A 19,497-nucleotide genomic window follows, 5' to 3' on the forward strand; every position below is an offset into this window, starting at 1 on the left:
CTGATCGATAGTAGATTTTCCAGGTCTGACTTTGAGTGAGTTGCTTATATATGTAATTAATGGATTAATTTTCATAAGTTATGCTGAGCTTTTTAATGAGTACGATACGAGTAAGTATCGAGTAGTTTTTCTCGATATACATATGCTTTGCTATCGACCACTTTTTTCGATCTTTTTGTATGACTACAGGTATCGAGTACAACGTAAAAAGAAGACTTATTTGGACCGGTCTATTGAGTTTATACGTATGGAACTATATCTAAGTTATAAATAAATATGTATGTACATACTTGTGGTGTATGCGTATACAATATGTACTTGTTTACATGTGTATGTATACATATAACATATAAACAAAGTTTCCGCCGATACAGCAATTTACATATGAATATCTCCATAAGCATATTTTTCTTTTAAACGAATTTTAGACAGAAAATTACTTTATACATATGTATTTACAAGTATTGGTGTGTCGTGCGCCTGGTCATGCTTTTGTAAAACAACATTATTTAGTGATTTATGAAGCGCGTTTTAGCAAACTTCCAAACAAATATTCATACCACAATTGTTTATATTTGTAGTGATTTGGGTGTGGTCCAGCAGAGTCAAGCAAAAAGAAAAAAAAAATGGGTGCTTGTACTTATGTACGCGTGGGAGAAGTTATACTTCTTTGTCATCATTAAAAATTGTATTGTATGCAAATAAATAATTACAATAAAACAATATAAGGACTGGACTGGACTAAGTTCAGTTTAAACTTGAAAAATTAAATAAATAAGTATTTATTTTTTTACATAAAGTGTATAAAATGTTATTATTTTTAAATTATGACAACTGCCATAGCATCTTCCGGTAATGACTGAATCGGAACATCAGTTATCAGTGGCTTATGATAAATAATATAGATATAGTTTAAAAAAAATATAAAAAACACGCAAATATGGTGCAGTTGGTTATCTACAATCCACTTAAATATTTGATGTTGATAGCACCGTAGCACCGAGGTTCGTCTCTCCGCTATTAAGAACAACTCGTTTTGTACCCGTTATTTAACCACTTTAATAATTGCAGCTAAATGGGTATAATTCTCTCTTGTGAGCTCAACATAGAGAGTCACAAACAAGCATACATACAAGTAAAGCTAATATAAGCGTGTTAAAAAGGCTACCTACATATATAGCAAATTGGAGGCAAAGCGAACCGCGAATAGAATTTGCTCGAATGGATCGTCCATCTCCCGAAAAAAACCTTCACCAGAACACCCCACGGGTTGCTGTCAAGCTATCCAGCAAATTTGAACAAAATCGGCAGAGGGGCTTCAGAGTGCAAAAACTGCATACGCACAAATGTACATTCTTCTTTATATACATAAGTTGCTTTCTTTAGCAAGCGAGTTTGAAAAAAAACGCTTCAACTAGCTTAACAGTTCCACAGTGGCGGAGCTATCTATCGCTCGTTCACAATAGTGCCCATTTTTGGTCGAATGTTGCTTAAGCGATTTCATTTTAAACTGCTTAGCCAACTGTATAACTTACTACCCCTGTGGGCTAGGGGAAAGAATATACCCACGGTAGGTATACCGGTCGTAAAAGGCGACCATAATACCATGGGTACCCAATCCATGAGTAAGGTGTTTTACTCGAAAGGTATCAGGGTGGACGCGGGTATCACCCTGTGGGACCCTAGGCAAGGTCTTTATAAAAACTGCTACCGCGGAAGCAGGAGAAGCCAGTGTGATCTGATGCACGGCATCGAACGATGCTTTGTATTCAGGTCTCACCTCCTGTCCTGGGATGGCCCCCTTGTGGGAGCATCGCGGTGGCTGTGGTTTCAAATAAGAGTTCACTTTATGACACGCTCTGAGTAGACTTGTTTTCCCTTGGGAGGCCTAGGACCCAAGTGAATTCGGTCTCTTGCTTGTCACAGTATACCCAATTTCATTGAGAAGCTGACCCTGAGGGGCAGATGAAAGGTTGGTCACATCCCATAATTGTGGCATCCGGAGATGCCGGTAATATGATGAAACACGGAAGAAAGATGGTGAAGAAGAAACGTATGTCTATCGTCAGCCGAAAAACATTCGATAATTGTACGAGTGGGCCGGTGCTCATCTCGTCTTTTGAGATGTTTGAGGCTGCTTTAGACTGCGTGGCGAATAGGAGGCGTTCGCAGAATGGATGGCCACATCCAAAAATGTGGCAGATTTAACGTTGTTGGATCACTGCAGTGTGGCGAGCTGCTAATGCAAAGATATTGCTGGGGCGGGAAAGCCCCCCAACACAGGTCTATGGTTGAAAAGGTTGGCCACAGCCCTAAATTGTGGAATAAAACGGAGCGTAATTTGAAGAATAATGAGGAAGATTATACAACGAAGCGAGTTATTGGAAGTTGTATACCACAGTAGCAAATAACGATGAATATGTGGGCATATATAAAGTAGCAAATAATGCAGAACAAAGTTGCATAAAACTGAATAGAACGTTTAGCTGGGTTCAGTTGCAACATGATCTTAAACGCACAAGTACCTGTGACTAGCGAGATGTGTCTTGTTGCGCAAGTGGTTTAGTAACATGATTAGTGAAGATGTATCTTGCAAGTGTTTGTGTCGTAAGTACTTGTGAGCATCACTGTCTGTTGTTGCCACATCAGACAGTTTTATTCACAAGGAATTATATGACCCTCTTACTCTATAGAACATTTAAGTAGCTATTCGTGAGGAAAGACCCTTGCGCTGATAGATTACATCGGTAGTTAGTTCACGGCGAACGGGCGTTATTGATCATAACATGTGGTGCATAGCGTTGGAGGGAAGTGCCGCCCTCAAGTAATGTCTGGGCAAAATCAGCTCCGTCGTTAACAATGTATTATACATTGTTGTAACACTGCAGGACAGAAAAGGTTGGTCACATTCCTAAATTGCGACAAAAACACAAATCTCGATCTGATTGACCTGACAATCAAATACCCGAGATTATAAAATCAATGAAAGAGGGAAACTGAGGCAAGCACGGAACTCGCGGTGGAGTTGCCGTGCAACCGGGTACCATTACCCGAAAATGGAAGGGGAGGATGGATAGTCCTCCTCGGCCAAACCAAGGCTGGTTGACTTGAACACCCCAGCTCACCGATTGGTACCAACTTGTTGGGCCGAAGTTCAACGGGCATTGATCTGTGTTTTACACCGGAGGTAGGTCTACGAAGACAGGGACTCCTGTAAGCACTTATCGACTGTATAACTTACTGTGTGTTGGTTGTAGCTTTATATCCAATTCGCTGATCTACCAAGCGTTTTATCTCCACTAGCTTGCAAAAAAAAAAATCAGCTATAGATGGATTAAATCTCCTTGGTAAACAAATATTAGTATACGTGCAGATACATATGTACATACATACAAACAAGCATACCAAAAATAGAACTTTTGTTAAAGAGTTTTAAATAACGACTAGTTTACAAAAGATGTCCTATGCATTCTTAGCCATTAACACGCATGAATATGTACATATATACATATGTTAAGCTGATATGAAGTGAAAATACATACATACACGCATCCATACGCATAAACGCACTCCCGAAGTTAAATAATGTTAGCAAATGCTGGGTTCTTTTCAAACACATACATATGTACATACACCCATATGCTGTTATCGCCAACGTTTTTACAACAGTTTTTTGAAAATTGAAATTGATATTTTTTGGATTTTGGGGAGTGTTTTGATCGAAAAATTTACCCTTTCGCCATTTTTTTTCCGCAGGATCGAAAATAATTTTTTTTGGGTATGCGTAGTGGAACTTTTTTTCCTGAGCCCAAATCATATCGAAAAATCGATTGCGCGATATCGGTTAATAAATCGACCCAGCCTAATATACATCCCACTCAAAGCAAGTTTGCTCGTACAATTCACAACGAACATACACACGAGCTGCATTTTCAAACTGCGACTTTCGTGTTAGATTTTTAAATTTTCACTCTCATTTTTCATAACGCGCCTATAGAAGTATCACTTCAAAAAATTTCAAATGCGAATATTTATTTATTTCTTCTATACAAGCATTTGTTTTTATAAATTCATTAAGAAACGCATCATGACAGATTATAGACAAATATATCGGCAACAACGTATTAGTATATAATTTTTTTTATTTTTTAGTTTGTTAAATCTAATGATTGCGATAGTTGCCAATTAGCTTTGCCTTAATAAATTGTTTATTGTTTATTTTTATAATCCGCCGTAATTATAATATCGTCACCACAGCGATAAAAGCTGCTATGCCTAATTTCCAATCGAAACTACTTTTCTGCAGAACACTCATTTATTGTTTTATTTTCGTAAACGAAATAATGTAAAAATACAGCACACTCTCGTAGGAAATAAAAAAGAAATACGTAAAATCGACTTCTAGCGAGATTTTCGAGTCTCTAGCTTTTACTTACTTACTTAATTGTCGCTTAACCGTTAAAACGATTAAGGCCGTCCAGCAATGCGCGCCAGTCGCTTCTTCGTTCTGCCATTTGCCGCCAATTGGTCACGCCAAGGAAGTTTAAATCGTTTTCCACCTAGTCTTTCCAGCGGAGTGGAGGCCGCCCTATTCCTCTGCTTCCATAGGCGGGTTCCGATAAAAACGCTTTCTTAGTCAGAGCCTGATGTTATGTTGTTGTTGTAGCGATAAGGTTGCTCTCCGAAGGCTTTGGGGAGTGTTATCGATGTGATGGTCCTTTGCCGGATACAGATCCGGTACGCTCCGGTATCACAGCACCATTAAGGTGCTAGCCCGACCACCTCGGGAACGATTTATGTGGCCTAATTAAACCTCAGGCTATTCTCTCCCTCCCCACCACCAAGTTCCATGAAGAGCTTGGGGTCGCCAGAGCCTCATCTGTTAGTGAAACAGGATTCGCCGCGGATAGGTGAGGTTGACAATTGGGTTTGGAGAAGCTATATATTACGCTGGCAACCTGAAAGGGTTGCGCTACATAGCCCCTTGAATCTGGTATTTTAGTCGCCTCTTACGACAGGCATACCTACCGCGGGTATATTCTGACCCCCTAACCCGCAGGGGGAAGTCGATGGTAGATTTAGCAGGTCTGAAGCCGCACTGATAAGGTCCAATCAGCCGTTCACGGTGGGCTTCAACCTTTCGCACAATACACTTGACAGGACCTTATATGCTATATATTAACAAGGCTGATTCCGCGATAGTTGGCGCAGTAACTCCTTGTGGACTGGGCAAAGAACACTTATTTTCCAATCGTAGGACATGAACTCGTCCGAATAATAGCGTATAAGATTTTCCCCGGACATCCGTAATATGTGAGTTACGAGAAAAACCCCGGTTTTCGTACCTTATTTTTATTGATTGGTTGTTGGATAGGTTGGATTGAACCGGCCGGTCAATTAAGAATTCACGTAGTCTGAATGTGTCCTTAGTGTTACCAGAATTCGTTTGACAACCAAACGTAAGAAATCCAATCAGGTGCCGGGAATTATGTTAAAGCATAACTCCCTCCTCTTGGCAAATACATACAAGACATTTTCTAGGATCTAGCACAATTCCTTCCTCGAGACCTGTCAACTCTGAAGCCCTTATAGCTGGAGCCTTGACCTGGCGAATGCAGGACACATACACCGAACGGGCTCCGCCGTTTCTTTCTACATCTGCTTGTACTGACAAAGGCCTAGATTATAAGCATGTGAAGCCAGAAGGCAGTGTCCAGTTAGTATGCCCATCCCGAGCCTAAGTCTTCTCTCTTCAGAGAAATGAGGGACTTTATGAGTCTAATATCGTCGTATGTACACATTATCTTAGGAATTTTTCGGGCCCGCACTTACATATGTCCACACATTTCCTGCTTGATGGATCATATGCAACTCCTGTCTCCTTTTGATTTTTCCCAAACGCATTGGGACGTTTACCATAGCTTCAGCAAGTGCTGTACCCTCCTTGGCCAACTCATCGGTCTTTTCGTTACCTTCTATCCCTTTATGATCAGGTACCCAGCAATGCTTTTTTGCATTCCGGGACACAAATTGATGTAGTACTGTGTGAAATCATCGCCTTAATCGCTGCCTGACTATCAATATATATATTGACGCTATTGCAGCTTAAGCATGCTTCCTCCAGAATTTCTGCTTCCTTCTTAACGACTATAATTTCCGCCTGCAAGACGCTGTAGTAAACTGGCAGCCTGTAGGATCTCCTTATTTCTGGATCGACACTAGACAAATATTCAACCCCGGGCACAAGAAAACCTCACTACGCCACTGGGGATAGTAAGAGGTAAACAGTTATTAAAAGATATGCAGCTAGAGTAAAGTTAGAGCAGAACAATATCTGCCGTGTCTGCTAGTTTTTATTATAACTTTTTCTTCTGTTCGGCCCTAAATGAGTTAAATGTGCAGAACCCCGGAAAATTATTGAATTTAAATGTGGTTTATTTAAAAATGTATATTTTTGCCGAATTTCGAATTGCTCTTCACATTTTCTATTCTAAATATTCTAAATGTATCACTCCTCAATGTACCAAGAAGAAGAATTTAAAATTAGTATCAGCCCAAAAAAAAAATTTGCAAAAGAAAAAGTGGCAGACCAAGAATATAAAAAATAAGTAAGGGTGTCTAAGTTCGCCTGCTACCGAACATTATATACTCAGCGTGATTTTGAATTGTACAGTTCCTTTAAGATAAATTATTTACTTTTTCGAATTTTGTTACGATGGATTTATTTTTTTGAGGCTCTAGAAATGTTGTGTAATGCTTGATCGGAATAGGGACGTGGCACCGCCCATTAAAAAAACAAAATGTATCCCCATTTCCTCTTACATAAAAAGTTGGTAAGTGAAATATCATTGATACAAAACTATTTTTCGCTAAGATATAGCTTATTATTTTAGTCTAGGACATTTTTAAAATCTTTTATATAAAAGTGGGCGTGGTCTTTAACCGATCACGTCCATTTTTAATAGAAATATTTCCTGCTGTAAAGAAAGCTTGGCTCCCGAAACATAGAAAATTGCTTAGTAAAACAGGGGCATGCCCATTTTTAAAAATTAGAATTTTTCTTTTCTTGTTATAATTCCACTTTGGAAATGAAACATCATTGATATACGCTTTTTTTTGGAACGATATAGCTTCTCTATTCATCCACGGGCCTTTTTACAGTAAAGGCAATCTCTTTGTCGAATTTCGTTATGATAGGCTTAACGGTTTCGATTTATGATCATTATTTTTAAAATTTATTTTATCACAAGTGTCTATTTAAAAACAAAATTTCAAATTTTTATCATGAGTCTCAATGTTAGTTCACACATCAAATTTCAACATTCTAGGAGTATTATTTAAATACTAAATAATCAGGTTTTTTTTGTCTTCCAAAATGTTATACACGTAAAAAGTGGGCGTGGTTATCATCCGATTTCGCTAATTGAAAAAGCGATGGGAGATAAGTGCCAAGGCACCCATATGCCAAATTTCAATAAGAGGTAATGAATAGTTACTCAATTTGTCGTGTGCACAGGCAGAGGGACGGACGCACGGACATGGCTAAATCAATTCCGTTCTTTCATTCTGAGCATTTTGATACACGGAAGTCTATGTTTATCTCGATTCGTTTATGTCGTTACGATCAACCGTTATGTTTCCCAAGGTAATATACTCTGTGTGCAAACCAGCACCAACTCTTGTTTCTTTAGGAACACTCGCTTTTATTTCTGTATATTAAAAGCTAGAAGAATTCAGAATGCTCAATGAGTGTAATATAAGTAAATGCGGTGGAACAATGACATTTTTCATATAGATGAGTTTAACACAAGCTTATTCATTCCAATACCATCGCCGCAAACAACCAAGATGTTGCGTTTGTAAATATGAAGGAACTACAAACCTGGTAATTGAAGTTTATTACGCCTTGCCCATTCACATACAAAATTTCGCGAAGCACTGTTGTAAACACTCTCCCTATACAACAAAAATACTTGCTAACATATTTTGTGTCGTATTCGATTGTTATATTGCAGTTTTTAATTGTGAAAAATGTTAGAAAATTTACCAACAAGTGGGAAAAATAATTTCACTTGCAAAGTATGCCAACACCCTTAGCCAAAGCAAATGTCAAATTCTTCTTCTTATGATTTGCTTGGAACAAAGTTGGGGAGTTGGCTACTTTTCAATGTCAGATGGCGCTAGTATCGCTCATTCTACCATTCTCCATAAAAATACATGCAATCTACTCATAATGCATAAGCATGTATTAAACTCATCTATATGAAAAACTGCTTATGTGTCGGAGCTGTAAGCGGGAGTTAATGATAACCACCCATAAATTTTTCAATATAGAATATATACAATATTAATACAGTCAAATATTAATATTAATACAGTGAATAGTTTATCTGAAAAAGTTATAGTTTGTCCTTAGTAAAGATCTAAAACTGAAAAAATGCTCCATATACTCAAGGCCGGCGTCGGCGAATGGGCAGCCAGGTAAACACGTACTTTAGCCGTAAACATACACATATTTGCATCATATATGTAATACTTCTATATCACTACTACTGAACTGTGCAGCCTGTCAAACATTACAGTACAGATATACAACGAGAGAAGGAGATAAAATCTCAAGGGTGTCGTTAAATTTTTGTAAAAAAGGGACGTAAATATATGTATATTTCAACAAGCCGTCTTGCTTCTATCAATATTGTACATTTGGCTATTTCGTTCTCCAAATGAAAAAGTAAGATTTTGTTTTCCATTAGTATTATAAAATTTGTATTGTTTTAAGAACTCCGCAGAATAGCATTACCGATTAGTGCTGAGTGCGCAGGTATGTAAATGAACCCTTAGCCACGAATGGCATAAATTGAAAACAAATCTAGTTAGCGGTCGTAAGATTTTCAGCCGTTATAAGTAAATTTAATATCAAAAATGTCGAAGCGTTGTTTTTGTGTGATAAAAAGAGAGAAAAATTTAATAATATATGTTTGCATTCGTGAGTATTTTGCAGAAAGTGAATTAGTTAAATTGTGCAACTTTTGTGTTAACTTTTCATTGGGCTTTTCATTTAAACCCCAGCTTTCCAAAAGATGCAGAAACTTGCGAAAAATGGGTTGAGGCATACGGTCTAACCACAAGTGATAATTTGAAAAATATGCGTATTTGTAGCAATGAAAGGCGCATTTCCTTCAATAGACGTTTGTATTTCCAGCCGAAATGTGCGCTCTTCATGTAAGTATATTTAATACTTTTGAGACAGGAATATCTATATATATAAAAGATGGTTTGAGAAAAAAAAAATTATAAAAAACCTGCGTGAAAAAAACGATATTTGAAAATCAGAGTTACCTCTTTAGAAGAATTGGTGAAGGTAATAGACGCAGATACTGAAATGATGATGGTAAAATCGCTTTTTTTAAATCAAAATATTGTTACTTACGTTGTATTTTTGATAGGAGTTTTTACCAGAAAATGTTAAAGCAATGGTTTCTAGAAAAATGAACGGTTAAAATGGTGTATAAAAGAAATAAGAAGTTTTGCTCTTACACTGCATTTCTATTCATCAAGAATTTACGTTATTTCCGCCAAACGTGGAAAGATATGCTACCACATCCTTCAATGCTTCGCAAATGGTACCAAAATATTGACGGCTCACTACGGTTCACAAAGCAAGCACCAGAAGCCATAACAATGCCTGTTAAAGACTCAAAGCCCGTAATAGTGAATGTAGTGCTTGACGAAATGGTCGTTAGAGAGAAGAAAATTTACAATCGTCGAGGATTTGAGGGGTGTGTAAATACGGGAACAGCGAATAATGCTGCAGAGTGCGACTCGGCTCCTACTGTTAATAGTGCTCTTGTAATAATAGCTATCTCGTTGAATGATCATTGGAAAGTTCCAATTGGAAACTTCCTAAAACGATCTTTGACTTGTGAGCAACGACCCACCTAATTGAAAGAATCCCTTTATATGTTGAGTTCCACCGGAGTGAAAGTGTGTTCTTGACGTTTGATGGCGCGTATTTAAATTCAAGTATGTGTACTCGATTAGGAGCGAACTTTAACTATGGCCCCTTATTTAAGCCGTACTTTATAAGCCTTGCGACACGTTGAATTGTTTAGAGAAATGCTTGTTGAGATGTATGTATAAGTATATTTTTATACATGTATATTTGAATTTTTTTCATTTCAAAAATATAAATTCTTCGCCTTGTTTTTTTTACTTACTATTTATGTAAATAATGTACTTTGTATGGCTGCAGCCCATGTTTAAATAATAAATACATCAATCATTGTATTGTATTTGTTGGCCTTTTCACTGTTTAATCGACTAAACTGAGATTTTATAACAATTAGTATGCAGAAGTTAGGTAAAGGGGATGGTGACCCGTTGGAATCCCTTTAATACATTTTTTACACACGCTACTACAATTCACTCACACTAAGAAAGCTCGCGCATGCGCAGAACATACATTTGCACAGTTTCAGCAAATAATGATTAACAGAAAATTTGCACATTAGGAAGATAGGAAGGTATTGATATAGACGTATTATACATATGATTTGCATTCGTTTTCTATTGTTAGCTTTAGCAAGCTCTCTTGATGATACTCATTTTTTGAGCATAATTGAAAACTCGTTTTATAGCTACATACATACATAATCGCATGAACATTTTGCGCCAAATATGCTAGCCTTTCATGCTCTCTATAAATCAATCAAAGATAGGAATCGGAACTCCCACCAACAAATTTGAGCCTTATATAAGGCTTATTACATATAGTATAAAGTATTATGGCAACAGGCCCTAATTGCTTATAATACTTATAATATATATATATATATACCTTATAATACTTCTTATTTTTCTGGAAATATATTATCAGGTATAAATATTATCTGAAAGATAAGGTTATGTATAATACTTATACCTCATGTAATATAAATATTAGTTAAGGAATTATTATAAGCCATTAGGGAGAATATAAGGCTTATGGACCAAATAAAATAGTGCCTACATAAGGTTTTATTTTAAAATGCTACTTGCTGTATTAGGACTTTTATATAATAAAAATGATTATAAGTTTTATGAAGCCGGTACAATGAGGAATAGCATGCCATAAGAAAAGAAAACGAGTTTCTTTAAAATATTACGAAAACTTATCGACTAGAGCAAGGTGATGGCAAAGCGAAATCAATCAATTCGCTGAGCTGAAGAATGTCAAGTCAAAAGAAAATTTTGATTAATTTCGATTAACTGACATATTGATGTACACGGCGTTGGGATAACAACATCTGGTACTGAATTCGCCTTGGACTAGAGATAGGTTCTATTTATCATGTATCCTCTAAATTTAGGCAACATTAATTTTTTAATTTTTTATTTCATCTAAGGGAAAAGCTTTATTTAGTTTAGGTTTATCTGTCAGGAGTGAAACCATTATTCCTTATTGCTTCCAACAACTTAAGCAAGTTTTTGCTGAGGTTATTCTCAATCGTTCTTCTATAATATAATTTTCAATATGTGTATGCATTTATTCTGGTGGAGTACATTGGCCATTTGCCAATGAGCATTATTTCAACGTAGTTGCATATCCAGTTGATGACATCTTTAAAACACTCGTCACTTGCGGCCCGATTCTTAGCGTTACCGGTAAAATAGTACCCAGAACATTATGTAACCGAAAATCGTTACCAGTTGTTTTATTCGCGATTCTGACCAAAGTGGTAACGCTGTCATCACCGAAAAACTCACCAGTGTCTGTGGTGAAATTTAAAAGTTGGTTTTCTTCGCTTTACCCATGGCGGGACGATACAAGGTGGCAGCATGGGACAGCTGAATATAAACTTTTTTTATTTAATTTGATACATCAACTTCCGGCGCAGTACGATTTTGACATTTGTCCATCGAATTTACAAAAACGAAGTACATGGAATTTTTATTTATGTTTGTTGCCACCGTGTATGGTTCCGCCATGGCTTTACCGAAAATGTGTCACTCGTAGATACGATGTTAACGAATAAACGGGACGATGTGTATATACATATGTGCATACATGCATACGTTTTTACATAGCTATATTGTAATACATACTGTGAAAGAAGATGGAAACAAATATGTATAGCAAGAGGCAACACTTTTTTACTATTATTGCCTTTTTCTAAACAACAGCTTTTGTGTGGTTACATCGATGTTACCACCTATTTTAGTGGGTAAACTATTATCCGGTTACTTTCGTGGGCAGAATACCAAAAGGGTACAAAAGTTACCACATGAAGAAAGTTGCCGTGGTGAAGAAAGTTGTTACCACATTAGAATCAGGCTGTTGATGTGTTAAATGTATGCATCCAGTGTTGGATTAGCACTTCGTAGTCTTTATTTCAAGGATAATGCTGAGTATGAGCTGTACATTATTACCTGCGTACACAGATGCTATAACCAGGGTCCGATTTACTGGGGTGGGGTAATGGACAAAATTTGTTGTTGGTACGTGTTCCAAGTCGACACGGTCCGTACACTGAACTTTGTTTAAAAATTTTGTAGGATATATCTTTCTTGTTAGACCATATTTCAATCATTTTATTTTATTTACCTGAGGACAATTTTTGATTTTAGAACCACCAACTGTACGATTAATCTATCAGAACATACGCTGTAAAAACTGCAGAACTGCCATAACATGATATGCCCGAATATCAACTTCAAAACGAGTGGGAAATGTTTAAAGTTAAAGAATAACAGGTTTAAAGGGTAGTTCATGATAGACCCACATCTTGCAGGACGCTGAACCTCTCATTGTCAAATTGAATACTCATCCATTAGCGAAGCATTATGTACCGACTAAATATAAAATAACGCGAATAAGCAAGGTGTTTGGAGTAAGTTTTTTTGCACTCGAAGGGCTGTCATGACCACTACCGAGGGTGAACACGTTTACAAACATTTTCTAAACTATTTTGATCTTAGTGGTACTCTAACAAATTAATCTGAAAAATATATTTGAGTGTCTACAGGTTTAAAAAATCTGAATAGATTGTCTTTATTAATTTTTCTGTTTAAATTATTCTGAGTGCCCTGGCTGTTTTATTATGTTTTTGTTTCTACACATTACAAGGAAATGAAATGGTACATATATTAAGATTGTCAATAATCTCAAAATTGGAAGTCCATAAAGGAGAAGAGATAGACCCACCAACAAGCATACCGAATTGATCAGGTTGACAATCTGGTTTGATTTAGCCATCAACGTCTGTCCGTCTGTCTGTAAAAATGTTTTTTTTTTTTAATTAGATACAATCAGGGTCGCCACTCGGCAGTGATTTGGCAAGCACCCCGACTGTATCTCTACCATGAAAAAGCTTCTCAGGGGAAACTCATGAGCCTTGCGAATGCCGTTCGGAGTCGACATAAAATATGTAGATCACGTTCTACCAATTTGCAGGGAGAATTAAAAGAAGTACGACGCAAATTTGAAGAGAAGCTCGGCCTAAATATCCTCGAAGATAAATTGTGCCAATATGTTTTTTTTAAGACTCAAAATCACCAGATGTTTTCGTATATGGCACGTATTGTTTGTCTGAAAAAAATCATAGAGATCATAGATATAGTAATATCCCTTGCATCTGATTATTCAGGTAAGAAGATCTTCGCATTTTCTGTCTAGCTTCAAGGCTTAAAATTTATTGTCGTCTGAAAAAATCGTAGAGATCCGTCGTATATAGTTTATATCGCATACTACCCATTGTTATGATAAGAAGCTTTTCTAATGCTGCCTCATTTTAACAGCTGCTCCCCTTGAATTTCAACAAATGCTTACGTATGCTGCATATAATGAGGTCTGAAAAAATCGCAGGGATCGGTCATATATATAGTGCATATCCCATACGATCTGTTGTTTAGATAAGAAATTCTTGGTCATTGCTATCTCATGCAGACAATAAGAAACGTGAAGCTTTTTGTGTGGATTACTGATCTAGTATTTAATTGATATTTTTCGAAAATGTCGCTTATGTACATAAATCTGTTCCACATGTATAACTTACCTTATACAGCCTATTATTCGGATATTACGAATGGAATAAGGTTAATGCTCAGCCCCGTATATTTCAGTCCTTACTTGTTTTGAACTCGTTTGACACTCCTAAAGCGCCAAATACACGACAAGAACATTTCCGCGAACATTCCCGATATGTCATGTTTCTGCGACCTTTTCTGTCGTGTATGGTGGTGTTTGCCAGTTCGCGCAAATGTTCGCCAAAAATCAAAATATTTTAATTTTTGGCGAACATTTGCGCGAACTGTTCGTGCGTGTATGGCGAAATAGCTCATAATCGTAGTAATTTCTGAACGGAACAGACGTGAGCGGAAAAGTAAAATGGACAATAAAAAATTTCTGAGTGAATTTATTGAAATGTATAAATCTTTGCCATCATTGTGGCAAGTAAAAAGCAAAGACTATTGTAATAGAATTAAAAAGAATGATTTGCAATGCTTTTTGAAAGATCAAGAAGAACTTTTGGCAGGCATTACCACAATGCAGGATGAAAATACAAACACATTTGAGGTAAGAAAAAAAGTCAAAATTTTATTGTTTCTTTTTTTTTGTGAACACAAACATTCATTTTGTTTTTATTCCGTAAATGATTCACTTTCTTATATTTAATATATTGTTCTGCCACGGAATTGCTCCCACTGTATTAAAATAATTACAATATTTTTCTCGAGTAGTTTTTGCTAAATTGGATGCATTCTTTTCACTTGAAGCTTGAAGAGCTGTAAGTCCATGGTCATTATGCCAATCGGCGTATTCTATCGCTCCGGGATCTGTTTCTTCAACATCGAATCCACCTTCAAAATACGTCTCCTCATTTATGCAAGTAGCAACAGGTTAACACAATTTTCGTGACTTTTTCTGGTGATAAATTAATAGTTTGTAGGAGAATTCTAAATCTTGATGCTAAAATGCCAAAACAGTTTTCAACAATTCTGCTCGCCCGAGAAAGCCTGTAGTTAAAAATTATTTCTTCTTCCTTGAGTGTGTTGTGGCTAAATGGCTTCATGATATTTTCTAACAGGGGAAAAGCATCGTCAGCTACGAATACAAATGGTAGTTTTTCTTCGCAGTTTGGAAGCGGCTGAGGGTCAGGAATTTTCAATGTTTTATTTTTTAGAGATGAAAAAAATTTTGTTTCGCTAAAAAGACCGGTATCAGACGCTCTTCCATTTGTGCCAACATCCACCATCAAAAATTCGTAATTAGCATTAACCACTGCCATTAAAATGATGGACAAATGGACAGGTGGCTTTGTTATATTGACGTGTTTTCCATCAATTGCGCCGATACAATTTGGGAAGTTCCAGCGTGCATCAAAATTTTTCGCTTCTACCTACCAATCTTTTTCTGTTTGTGGAAGTTGAAAAGTAATGTAAAACTTATAAATCTTTCTTTTTAAGAATTCACTGTTCGACCAAGCAAAAGAAAAGTTTCTGAAGAAGATAAACTTATTAAAATTGCATGCGAGAGACTTGCCAACAGCCGCGAACCCACAGAAGGTGACTCCTTGGCTCAATCGTGGGCTTCGCAATATAGTGAAATGGAGGCCTCCCAGAAAACGATTGCGCGAAAAATCATATCAGATGTTTTATTTCAAGGTTGCTTGGGAGCATTGGAATTTAGACACGCGATTCAAATCCAAAATGTTTTTAACCCAAGTCAAATATTAACACCAAATGTCATTCCGCAATACCCAATGCGCACGTCTACGCAACTTAACTACGCGGTGCCCCAACACATGCAGAATTATACAATAAGAGTTCCAACTCCTTTAAGTAGCGGCTCGTCCATAAACAGTAGTAGAATGTCACCTCAAGTCGCACAAAACGTACGAATCCTTGAAGATACATCATCCATTAATTCGAGCTCGGTAGAAAACTTACAAAATTTCTTTGAATCGTTTGAAACGGACGAATAATTTATTTTTCTTTTTACTTCAAAAAACCAATAATTTTCAGACACACATATGTACACATGAAACTTTTCTTGTTTAGTCGAAAACAAATAATTTAATCAATAAATAATTACCTTAATAAAATCTTTCAATTGACTTATTATAGCATCACAAGTCTCTGTAACTATTTTCCCAATCGTTTGGGGCGCAATTGCTGTCAAAAATTTTAAGTCTTCAAAGCTATTGCCACTATCTAGAAAGCGCAAAGTTAAAGCAAGGCGGTGATGAGGGGGAATCGCTTCTCTCATTATTGTATCCCGTTTCGTTATGTGTGGCAACATTTTTTGTAAAAGTTGGTCAAATGTTGCCTTGCTCATACGAACGTAATTTTTAAAATCATTTTGTGACGTGAATTCCAGTTCTTTAGTAAGCTCACTTTGTCCAAGAACTGCTCGTTTTTTAAACCATTCTTTGCACCAAATTCTTTTTTTGCGATTTTCTCTCTTTTTTTTACGCTTAATTGCCACAGCGAGCAATATTGCTGCAGCACAATTGTTGTCCGTATTCATCGCCGTCTGAAAGAGAACTAATGTTCGGCCAAAAGTTCGTATGGTGTATGGCCAAAGCTGCGAACAAGATTGCGGAATGTTCGCGGAAATGTTCGTGTCGTGTATTTGGCGCTTAACATGCCAACCTAATATAAACGCACGCAAGTCATTTTCTGTCAAAAATGTCTCATGCACATACAACTTGTATGAGAGCAACCCAAATTGAATTTGCTGCGTGAAAACCTAACTCGATTTCCAATTTTTGTTCTGCGTGACATTTAGATTTGACGTTTGCACACATGCCTTACATTGTCGCAACGCATGCTTATTTGGGTTACGGCAAAAAACGCCGGTTGTTTGCGTGCGTTAAAAAACCGCAGTGCGGTTTTATTAGGTTGGCATGTAAGACATCCACAGGTCAAAAATACCAATTTACTTTATGGAAAAAACATTTTTGGCTGACAAGTTGGCATAAAGTAGTGTCAAATAGTTGGATTGACTAGAGGGTACTTATGTATGTATGTATGTGGATATTCGTTCAGCAAATTTAAGATTTGTATCTTAAAAGCGTGTTAATTTATATTGATGATGTGCATATTTTGTCAATTAGATTTACATTTTTCAGCGTTATTCAAAAAAACACCTTAACTGTGTAATTGACATGACTAATGTTTATATGCGCATTAACTTGCATAAATTTGACCTGATACACTCATAAAATTTGTATACCTTTCATAGAATTGAAATGGAACATAAAGTTGGGCCTGTCCTCGAAAATTGTAAGTCCCCAAACAAGAAGAGTTTGACCCACCAATAAGTTTACCGAAATTATAAGGATGACAAGCTGAACGCCAATTAGTCCCCCAATATGGTGAATGGGTACATTTTGATGTCCGATTAATAATTTGTCGGAACCGGCCGAATCGATTAAGCGGGCTTTCGTAATTTTTTAGTAATTTCAACAGGTAAAAAACTCCAAGGAATATATGTATACTGGATATATATGTATGTCAGCGAAAACGAAAATAGCAGTGGCAGCTTTTATTAGATTTTGTGAATTAGGGCTAACGACAGAGTGGAAGCGAGATGCATTGCTATAATATAAAGAACTAACAGACCCGACATACGTTGTTCTGCCCTAAATTTGGTATACCTGCATACATTTTAAAAAGGCTTTTTCCGTCTAACTCAGTTTTGCCAGGTTGATGCAACAGCTTTCATTTGATATCCATATTACACACACGTTCTAGAGTATCCGGGTCCACGTTTTGGCCTATATCTCGAGACCATAGTCACCCAGCGGCATAAAACTTACTCTGTACTAAAGCCCACATCAACAGCTTCAATTTGATACCCATAATGTAAAACACATCCTAGTGTTATCCTGATCCACGTTTTGGCATATATCTCGAGACCCTAGTCAGCAATAGGTATGAAAACTACCCTGTACTGAAGCACTCATCAACAGCTTCAATTTGATACCCATAATGTAAAAATACTGTCTAGGCGTTAACAGGCCCACGTTTTGGGATATATCTCGAGACCCTACTCACCCAGGGATATGAAAATTACCCTCTACTAAAGCCCTCATCAACAGCTTTCATTTGTTATCCATATTCTATAACCACATTCTAGGGATACCCGGGTCCACGTTTTGGCCTCTATCTCGAGACCCTGTGCGTCGATCGTAACCAAACCTATGTGCAAACTAGGACATACGCCGCCAATAAACGCTGCCGCCGCCGCGAATGTCAAAAAAATCGGCGCGGCGGCGGTGGCGGCGGCGTTCGGCGCGTTACTATATTTTCTACTTTTCTAAGGCTGTCTGGGCCATTTATTGTTCATCTCGAAAATTGATCCGATATGACCGAAAGGGGTATCAAGGGATGCGCAGCAGTGCTAGTTATAAAAATTCAATTACGTAATTTAACACTTTCTAACCGTTCAAAAGTGATTTGAGAAAACAGGCGCTTTCAGTGCCAGCTTAACACGGATTTCGCATTACCGAATTCACCAAGTTATAAAATAAAAACACTTAAAGAAAAGTTATATAATAAATTTGAATGATCACTTCGCATAATTTTTTCAAAAAATTAATAAAGATCATTGAATTTAAATAAAATGTCCTAAGTCGAGATCGAGATTTTGAATTTTATATCCCGATTGGCTGAAAGAATAAGCGAAATCAGTGATGCAAAATTTTTTAGTAGGCTCCAGTGTTTTAAATTCTCCTTTGAAATGATTCTCAGCTCATACTTAACCCTCCGATTAGCGGTGAATAAATTCAACACATCTTAGCGTTGTCGTCTGGCCAGACGAAATTTTACACTTAGAACTTTATCCACAAATATTTGAATTTTGAAGATAAGTTTGAATTGTTAATGATCAATTTTGAAATGAATTCGATCTATGAGGATATATAGGCTTAAAAATATGTTCGTCTGGCCAGACGACAACGCTAAAAAGTGACATAATCAAATTTGGTACAAAAAAAGATAAAACAAAATCCACAAATATTTGAATTTTTACTAAAATTTTGAAGAAACTCGTCGTACACTGTGACTACCCAGAAATAAGTTTGAATTTTTATTGATAAATTTTGAAATTAATACGAACTATGAGGTCTTATAAGCTATGTTCGCCTAGCCAGACGACAACGCTAAAATGTGACATAATCAACTTTGGTACAAAAAATCAGATAAAATAAAAAGAAAAAAATATCGATTTCGGAATTATTATAAACACCGCCTCTAAACTTAAAAAGACACTAAAGCTTTTCATGATCGGGTGGGTAGCAGTAAAGTTATTCACGAAAATAAAGACTTCTCGTCTGGCCAGACGCCACAATCTATCGGAGGGTTAAGTTGCATATATCTTCCACACGTATGAGAAGGGTTTGAAAAATCACTTTATTTGCTTAACTATAAAATATCGTCTGAAATTTTAATTTTGATTTCCACACCTCATCATTCCACACCCAAGTCTCTCGGTTTGACATTTCCTAAAGTTGC

General features: G+C 36.7%; 2 protein-coding genes across 3 annotated transcripts in view; both read left to right on the top strand.

Moving 5' to 3' along the window:
* Positions 1 to 19,497, top strand: part of LOC137238059 (estradiol 17-beta-dehydrogenase 11) — a 58,487-nt gene that overhangs the window by 12,116 nt on the left and 26,874 nt on the right. The window lies entirely within an intron of this gene.
* LOC137244675 (uncharacterized) lies at positions 14,308 to 15,962 on the top strand. Its single transcript, XM_067774037.1, has 3 exons — positions 14,308 to 14,554; position 15,131; positions 15,445 to 15,962. Exons 1-3 carry the CDS (start codon positions 14,366 to 14,368, stop codon positions 15,960 to 15,962), a joined length of 708 nt encoding a protein of 235 aa, XP_067630138.1. The 5' UTR covers positions 14,308 to 14,365.

Source organism: Eurosta solidaginis, chromosome 1 (genome assembly GCF_040869045.1).
Source record: "Eurosta solidaginis isolate ZX-2024a chromosome 1, ASM4086904v1, whole genome shotgun sequence".
Lineage (NCBI taxonomy): Eukaryota > Metazoa > Arthropoda > Insecta > Diptera > Tephritidae > Eurosta > Eurosta solidaginis.